This window comes from Nerophis ophidion, linkage group LG11 (genome assembly GCF_033978795.1).
Source record: "Nerophis ophidion isolate RoL-2023_Sa linkage group LG11, RoL_Noph_v1.0, whole genome shotgun sequence".
Lineage (NCBI taxonomy): Eukaryota > Metazoa > Chordata > Actinopteri > Syngnathiformes > Syngnathidae > Nerophis > Nerophis ophidion.
In genome coordinates, this window is record NC_084621.1 from 28,358,582 (window position 1) to 28,368,089 (window position 9,508).

The window sequence follows — 9,508 nt, forward strand, 5'->3', positions numbered from 1 at the left end:
TATTTCCTGACAGTCCGTGACATCACGCGCACGCGTCATCATTTGGCGACGTTTTCAACAATAAACTCAGCGGGAAATTTAAAATTGCAATTTAGTAAACTAAACCGTCCGTATTGGCATGTGTTGCAATGTTAATATTTCATCATTGATATATAAACTATCAAACTGCGCGGTCAGTAGTAGTGGGTTTCAGTAGGCCTTTAAGTGTACCGTTTTAAATCAGGATTAATGGAGTGGGAACTTTAAAAAAAGTAATGTAACCAACCAACCAATAAATTTAATAGCCCGTTTTGACTGTTTTGATGCAATGATAAATGTTATGTTGCGATGTTGTATTTTATTTTTTATTATATCGTATATGTATTGTGTACTTTTTTTCTTTAAAATTGGAATGTTACTGCTTTTTTTACATCATGGCCAGGGGACTACAGATGAAAACTTATTTTTTTAGCTTTTTTAACTATGTGTAGTCATGGGTTTTATGAAATTGCATTGTCCCCTTTGGAATAAACTAATCTTAAATATAACGTAAAAGGTGATTTTAATGATTTTTTTCAGGAATAACAAAAAACATAGGCTAAAAATTGGCAAATACACAGTAAATAATTTTAAAAAATTGATACCATTAAACAATTGACAAAAATATTGTTCCTTTGAATCAGAATCCTTTCATGAATTTTTGGTCGGTGCAATAAAACATGAAACATTAACAAGGATAACTAAGTCCATCCATCCACCCATTGGTAGAAATGGATGGGTCAGAATTTATATAAAACATTAATAAAACAAGAATATGAATAGGACAGTAATATAAAAGATCAAATTCGGTACGCATGTATGATGTAAGGTAGTAGTATTTTAAAACTGCCATTGCTTGGGTAGGAGGGCGCACTTCCTGGTTCATGGCCAATCATTTTAAATACAAACACGCGCATGCGCACAGACACGCGAAAACATACTAGCCGGCTGTTGCTAAAGCTAACTGTTGCTGGTATATTGGAAGTATATTTGTCTAACAACTTAATCATCATGTTTAGCTTTAATCGCGACAAAATAATCGACATAAAAATATAAAAGTGCTTCCGCTTTTGAAAAAGTGTGTTGTTTGAACAAATTTCGAGGTAGTAAATGAAGAACGACATTTTGTGGAAAATGCCAATCATTTTTTTAAATGTGACTTAGTAGTGACGCCGTGAAAGACGATGTAGCTACCTCTCGTTTTGCAAAAAAAAAAAAAAAAAAAAGCTTCATTTTAAATACAACAGAGAGAGGCGGTTTGTGACTCACTTGAGATTAAACATTGATAGAGCAGCAACCAGGGAGACGCCTGATATTCAACCAGAGCAACAGGTGATCCTCGTTCCCGGGCATTGTTCGTGATTGACAACCTGTTGACCAATCAGTGGAAAGAGACAACCATAAATGAACCAATCGCTTGCGGCGCCTGAGTCAAGATGGGCGTCAACCAGGACCGCTGAACCGTGGCTCGGTCAGTCAGCTCCACACCGACCATCGAGCTCCAACAGGCGGTGTGCTCGCTTCACTCTCACCGGGGAGGCGCGTGGAGGTGGGAATACGCGACATTATCGAGCATTTAAAGGAGAAGGAGTACGGAACCGGATGAATAAAACCACTACGGAGGGCTGAGACTGGTAAGTAAGCTGTTTTTTTGTGTGGCGTGTCATCAAAAAGCTTGTGTGTGTCGGCTCTCTGCTGCAGGTATGCATTGCAACACACTCACACCCCAACACACGACACACAATCTAGAAGAAATAAAAACGGATCTCCAAATGGATCAGTCAATGTATTGTCAGCGTTTTAACGTTCTGTATATGTTGCGGATGTAATTTGAATTCAAAATCTGTTATAATTTTTTCTAGGATTTTTGTAGCCTCGCTGTATGCATTTTGGAAGATAGAATCACGTGAGGACGTGTAAAGTGCAACAAATAGTCATGTTTTGACACCAGCACAGCAAGCTTACATAATACTGAGGCTGTGTTGTCTTTGACTGACATGTTTAGTTATTATAGTCTGTTTTTTTTTCTTTTTTAGTGGTGACTCACACAAAGTATGTTCCAACGTAACGATGAACACCGGTTGTGCATAATCCTGCATTTCTGTTGGCTGCCAGGGTATTTATTATGAAGAGATCTAATAGCTCGACACATGATATTTTTGTGTTCTATTGCCCTTTTTTGCATAAAAACGCAATACAGGTCGGAGTGGCTCTTCCAGGAAACCTCGGCATGTAAAGTGTAAATGTAGTCAAACTGGTTTAACTGGAAATCAACTCAAAAAACTTTTTTTGTTTGGCTTTATTTTTACAAATAAACGTCCCGTTAAGGAGGGCAGGCCGATATGGCCTTTTATTAATATCTGGATATTTTTAGGCCATGTCACGATACATGATATATATCTGGATATTTTGCCTTAGCCTTGAATCAACACTTGATGCATATTATCACAGCAGTATGATGATTCTTGGTGTCTACATCGAAACATTCTTGTTCATACTTCATTATTATATGCTTATTTTAAACTTTCATGCAGGGAGGGAAATCACACCTAAGTCAGTTGACCAAGACTGTATTTTATTAAACAGTTAAAGGCCTACTGAAACCCACTACTACCGACCACGCAGTCTGATAGTTTATATATCAATGATGAAATATTAACATTGCAACACATGCCAATACGGCCGGTTTAGGTTACTAAATTGCAATTTTAAAATTCCCGCGAGTTTCTTATTGAAAACGTCGCAGAATGATGACTCTTTACGTCATGGACTATCAGGAAATATTAGCTCAGCACCAGTTACGGCTAAAAGTCGTCTCTTTTCATCGCATAATTACACGGTAATTTGGAAATCTGTGTTGCTGAATCTTTTGCAATTTGTTCAATTATTAATGGAGACTATAACAAACAATGCTGTTGGTGGAAAGCGGTGTATTGCAGCTGTCTTTAGCACTGTGACACAGCCGGTGTTTCATTGTTTTTAACACAGAGCGGTCAAGCGAACATGTTTCTCTACGTCAACCAGCATGTTTTTGGATAGAAAAATTGTGATATACATCTTACCGGAGACATCATTAGATTATTTGTCCTCCTGCAGTAGCTGTTTAAAAGGAAGCTGTGAGCTTGGCTCCTCGGCTTCTCTGACACACTGCGTGTTCACCGCAGCCATCCGACCTCGAGGTATGTCTTCACAATCTCAATAAAACACTATTAAAACAAGCAGATATGGTATCTTCCAGAATTGTCCTATTAAATGTGTCTAATTACATCTGAAGCGCTCACACTGCCGCCGCCCGGAGCCATCGCTTTTTATTTTATTTTATGATTTTTTTTTTGTAGTCCTTCGCTATCAATATCATCATCCACAAATCTTTCATCCTCGCTCAAATTAATGGGGGAATTGTCGTTTTCTCTGTCCGAATAGCTCTTGCTGCTGGAGGCTCCCATTAAAAACAATGTGAGGACGTGAGAAGCCCTCAACCTTGTGACGTCATCGTCTGCGACTTCCGGTAAAGGCGAGGCTTCTTTATCAGCACCAAAATTTGCAAACTATCGTCGATGTTCTCTACTAAATTCTTTGATCAAAAATATGGCAATGTCGCGAAATGATCAAGTATGACACATAGAATGGACCTGCTATCCCCGTTTAAATAATAAAATCTCATTTCAGTAGGCCTTTAATAGGCAGTGGCACAAACATTCTTGTCATTTCCAAAACAGAAAGTGCAAGATTGTCAGACATTTTAAAACGAGATGGCGTGGCGCAGTGGGACAGTGGCCGTGCGCAACCCGAGGGTCCCTGGTTCAATCCCCACCTAGTACCAACCTCGTCACGTCCGTTGTGTCCTTGAGCAAGACACTTCACCATTGCTCCTGATGGGTGCTGGTTAGCGCCTTGCATGGCAGCTCCTTCCATCAGTGTGTAAATGGGTAAATGTGGAAGTAGTGTCAAAGCGCTTTGATTACTTTGAAGGTAGAAAAGCGCTATACATGTACAACCTATTTATCATTTATTTATTATTTAAAACAAGCTATTAGTGCATTTTTGTGCACAATGTTACTAAGATGACATGTCAAAAGAACACTAAATTAAAGTGCAAATTTTGTACAGAACGCCACTACAATAGTTAAAAACAAATAAAGTGCACTTGTGCGTGATGTCACACAAGATATTTCAATAAGTGCCACATAAAAATGAGCTGCATATTAAATAGTATATGTCATACGGTGTTGATGTTGAAATTGTTGCTTCGGCATTTTGTGTTTGTGGCGCCGAACAGAGATGTTGACATGCGGAGTTTCAAGCACCATATTCTCTAGCGGGTGACTTTTCAAATGATGCTACATTAACAGTGCTGATACTTTTTGTAGCAACGCTTTTGCCGCATAATTATTCAACATCTTCCCGCTTGAAGCCATACCACCGCCAGACGATGCACACAGAGCTGTTTTTCGTGGTAATTAATTCTTCCTCCATTTGTTACCAGATTCACACCTTCTCTGTCTCGTATTACCACTCGCAATACACAGTTAGCATCACAGCTAATGTTAACCATGCCGCTACCTCTCTTCTCAGGCAGGGCGTGTGACATTGCACACGTGACGTATGTAAGAAGGTGCGCTTGTTTTAAGTCTCTGTGTGGAGGAGAGACAAAGAGGAAGAAATGCATGCAGTTTAATGCCCGCAGCTAAAAGCAACTGGGTGAGAACGTAAACTCGAATATCACAATATAGTCATTGTCTATATCGCACAGAGACAAATCCGCGATATATCGAGTGTATCGATATATCGGCCAGCCCTACGTCCATTATCCATTTTCTGTCGGCTTGTAAGTACTCCGTGAATATGCGCTGCAGAACATGCTCCTCTGCTCGTAAAACCAGCAATAACATGAAAGGTGGGATACCGGTACATTTTAGAGGTGGTATAGTACTGAATATGATTCATTAGTATCTCAGTGCTATACCAATACCAGTATACCATACAACCCTAGATTCAACTATATCGATATGTGCTTCACAAGTTAGCCTTCCGTAAGATAGGTATCGATGCAACATTGTTTTGAAAGGAAATCGATTTATTGATGCGAGGAAAAAGGAGAACATTGGATTTAGGAATGTCACACTTCATACAAAGGTTAACACTTTTACTGTTAGACGTCAAGTCTGTCAAAACAAAAAGTACAGATACCTACAGTGACTGAGAAAGGTCCCGACAAATAAACGCGACGAGGCAATATCATGAATGACAACACACCAACTTTCAGCTACAGCACGATTGCAAAAGCCACAACACAATAATATAAAGCCGCAACACAACAAAGGACGGGGGCGCACACAACGGAAGTGACGGCGACGGACCAACTTCCTGAACTTAGTACACCAGTAACATTGAGAAAGTTAAAAGCAAAAAACAAAGTTATTTGACTGAAAAAGTGGTCACACTTCACTTACTTTACCAACTTTGTTTAGTACAGTTTTCAACTCTACGTCTCCGTAAACCTGTACACTGTCATGTCCGTTCAGTGTTTGACTTATAGTTGTGTTATGGCTTTATGTTATTGTGCTGTGACTTTTTTCTGCTATCATAGCTGTTTATTAAAGTGAAAGTATAAACCACTGCTCATTAAACCTGAAGAGAAATGGCTGCACTTAATTTCTTCATATCATTTCGTCTTTGTATCATTTTTATGTCAAAAAACAACTGTAAAAGTAGCAGGTAAATCTACTGTTAATTCAAACCTGAATTCTGCAACTTGGTTGAACTTTGTTTTTGATATTAATAATGTATTTAATTTTGAAAAGCAGAAATAGCAGCAAAATCTACTGTTTAAATGTCGGTTACAGTAGTTTTTATTAAACAATTATTGAATAGCGAAAATTTAGACAAGTGTTTCCTCTTGTTAAATAACCTAAAGTGTTGGTTGTACTTTATTCAAATAAGGTGTGAATACCTTAGCCATTAATTGTTAACTTGCTTGTTTTTAATTTACCGTATTTTTCAGAGTATAAGTTGCACCTGCCAAAAATTCATAATAAAGAAGAGAAAAAAACATATATAAGTCGCACTGTAGTATAAGTCGCATTTTTTGGGGGAATTTATTTGATAAAACCCAACACCAAGAATATACATTTGAAAGGCAATTTAAAATAAATAAAGAATAGCGAACAACAGGCTGAATAAGTGTACGTTATATGACGCATAAATAACCAACTGAGAATATACCTGGTATGTTAACATAACATATTATGGTAAGACTCATTCAAATAACTATAAACATATAAAACATGCTCTACGTTTACCAAACAATCTGTCACTCCTAATCGCTAAATCCCATGAAATCTTATACGTCTAGTCTCTTACGTGAATGAGCTAAATAATATTATTGGATATTTTACGGTAATGTGTTAATAATTTCACACATAAGTCGCTCCTGAGTGTAAGTCTCACCCCTGGCCAAACTGTGAAAAAAAACTGAGATCTTATAGTCCAAAAAATGTTATACATAATTCTCTTACAAGAATAAGCAGTGCAGTGTCCAGCATCCACTATTTCTTTCAGTCACACTGCTTGAGTTTCTTGGCTAAAAACTTACTCAATCGATTTTAACTCACTGAATCGTTTTGGATTGACTTGATTAAAAAAATCTTGGCAACCAAAAATTCTGAATCAAATCGTTAAAACGAATCGCTACACCCTTATTCATATACTGTGTGATGTCCTTCTGATCATGTTCTGTTTAGTTATGTTCTGTTTTGTTTTTGACTCCATTAGTTCCTGTTTTTGCGCACCCTGGTTTGTTTTAGTTTCCATGACAACCATTAGTTTCACCTGGCTCATTTGTTTGGACTCACGCACCTGTCAATAATCACAGCACCATTAAAGCCTGTAGTTGCCAGGCAGTCAGCCTGGCGACATTACCCTCTACACACCCTTTATACCCGATTGCTCACTTCTTGCCATAGATTCATGCTTTTCACGTCACAGTAAGTGTTTTTGTTTTTGTTGTCTATAGTTCTGCCATTGTGCGTGTTTTTGTTTTCAGAGCCAAGTTTTGAAACTCTGCTGAGAGTGCGTTTCGTTTGTTTCTTTTTTGAGTTAATAGTAAAATATGTCAGTACCTTCACGCCATGTCCGGTCCAGTTGATTGGCACCACGGGAAAACAAACCACACCACAGTCCAAGCCTTGACACACTGTTTTGTAATTTGGGTCAGTTGGCGTTTATTCTGTGGCTTTGTTTTGTCTAAAATAACGATGAGTATTCTGTTTCAGGTTCTCGCTGCTGTCATTTTGGATTCTAAACTACCTTGAGGATTAAAAGTCAGTTCTTCCTCATGAGGAAAGATGGGGAATGGACTCTCCGAACAACCTAGCTTCTTCTCCAGCATCCCGTTTTTCCAGTCCTACCACATCGCCATCCTCGGGCTGGACTCAGCCGGAAAGACCACCGTCCTGTACCGGCTCCAGTTCAACGAGTTTGTCAACACGGTGCCCACCAAAGGGTTCAACGCCGAGAGGGTGCGCGTGTCTCTGGGCGGCCACAGGACCGTGACCTTCCAGTTTTGGGACGTGGGCGGCCAGGAGAAGCTGCGTCCTCTGTGGAAGTCGTATACGCGATGCACGGACGGCATCATCTTCGTGGTGGACTCAGTGGACGCGGAGCGCATGGAGGAGGCAAAGACGGAGCTCCATAAGATCGCTAAGACCTCGGAGAACCAGGGCGTGCCGGTGCTAGTGGTCGCCAACAAACAGGACTTGAGACACTCTCTGGGACTGGCGGAGATCGAGAAGCTGCTGGCGCTGAAGGAACTGAGCCCGGGGACGCCGTGGCACCTGCAGCCGGCCTGCGCCATCATCGGAGACGGCCTCAGGGAGGGCCTGGACAGACTCTACGACCTCATCCTGAAACACAGAAAGGCGCTGCGGCAGCAGAAGAAGAAGCGATAAGGACTCAAGACTGAAGTGAGTCAGGGGTGAAGGACTGAGGATGTTGTCTTCCACATCCAACACACAGCTGTCTTTAGGATTGTCGGCCTGGTGGTGATGCGGTCTGTCAGGAAGTGATTCGTAGAGGAATGCGGTATGAAGACGAGAACGTTGTAGACGGGTGTGGATGTAACGGTTTTATCTGGTTCTGAAGGTTTGCGGTGTGGAAAGGTGATCAAAGTTTGATATTGGAATGATTCATTAATGTTACTTTTACCAAAAGATTTGAAATATTGATTAGCGTTAGAATACCATTCATTACATTTTTTTGTATTCTAACTTTTTTCTTTTTTCTTTTTTTTTTTACACTACACTTTCAATGTGAAAGCAAAGTATTATTATTTTTACTGTGCGCAATGACTGGTTGCTCTCTTTTTACTTTTATAAAGCACTTTAGATGATCACTGCTCGTGGAGTTTACAGTTTGATAGAATGGACACTATTGACTTTGGTATGCATCGACATGTTTGGACACGTGCAACTCGTCAGAAGTAAGCATTTTTGATGATTAAAAACTATTCAGTGCACTGGTGGCTATGCCTGTTATTACAAATAGTAGGGGTGTAACGATATAAACTAGCGCTGTCCGTTAATATCGGACTGCCGATTTTATCGGCGGATAAATGCTTTAAAATGTAATATCAGAAATTATCGGTATGTTTCAAAAAGTAAAATGTATGACTTTTTAAAACGCCGCTGTACGGAGTGGTACACGGACGTCGGGAGAAGTACAGAGCACCAATAAACCTTAAAGGCACTGCCTTTGCATGTCAGCCCAATCACATAATATCTACGGCTTTTCTCACACACAAGTGAATAGAATGCATATTTGGTCAACTGCCATACAGGTCACACTTATGGTGGCCGTATAAACAACACTGTTACAACTATGCACCACAATGTGAACTCACATCAAACAAGAATGACAAACATTTCAGGAGAACATCCGCACCGTAACAAAACAAATCAAATACCCAGAGTCCCCTTGCAGCACTAACTCTTCCGGGACACTACAATATACACCCCCCGATATCTCCTACCCCCCCTACCTCAACCTCCTCATGCTCTCTCAGGGAGAGCATGTCCCAAATTCCAAGCTGCTGTTTTGAGGCATGTTAAAAAATATAATGCACTTTGTGACTTCAATAATAAATATGGCAGTGCCATGTTGGCATTTTTTTCCATAACTTGAGTTGATTTATCTTGGAAAATCTTGTTCCAGCAGGGCATAACAACAAAATTAGGCATAATAATTTGTTAATTCCACGACTGTAGATATCTGTATTAGGTTGATATCCTAATCGGTAATTAAGAGTTGGACAAATTCAGATTCCAGAAAACAGAGTGAGATGTTCTACCTCTTGTGCGAAACACAAATGCATAAAATGACTTAACACATTAAAATGACTAGCAAAACATTTAAAATGACTCCCTGAACACAACAAACAATTTCTAAAACATTAAAAATGACTTTTAAACACATATAATGACTCCTAAGAGAT

At 39.5% G+C, this 9,508-nt stretch overlaps 1 protein-coding gene across 2 annotated transcripts; it reads left to right on the plus strand.

Annotated features, from left to right (window-relative positions):
- Positions 1-1,290: 1,290 nt before the first annotated feature.
- arl4aa (ADP-ribosylation factor-like 4aa) lies at positions 1,291-8,533 on the plus strand. Of its 2 annotated transcripts, XM_061915507.1 has the most exons (3): positions 1,291-1,652; positions 3,115-3,197; positions 7,293-8,533. In XM_061915507.1, the coding sequence occupies exon 3, from the start codon at positions 7,365-7,367 to the stop codon at positions 7,965-7,967; it is 603 nt and encodes a 200-aa protein (XP_061771491.1). In that variant the 5' UTR covers positions 1,291-1,652; positions 3,115-3,197; positions 7,293-7,364; the 3' UTR covers positions 7,968-8,533. The 2 variants fall into 2 exon arrangements, with proteins under 2 accessions (XP_061771491.1, XP_061771490.1); XM_061915506.1 differs by lacking the exon at positions 3,115-3,197 and having other exon boundaries at positions 1,294-1,652.
- Positions 8,534-9,508: the final 975 nt, after the last annotated feature.

What these genes read in the sequence shown, in the direction of transcription:
- arl4aa (XM_061915507.1), top strand. Translation starts at nt 7,365, where the DNA reads ATGGGGAATGGACTCTCCGAACAACCTAGCTTCTTCTCCAGCATCCCG.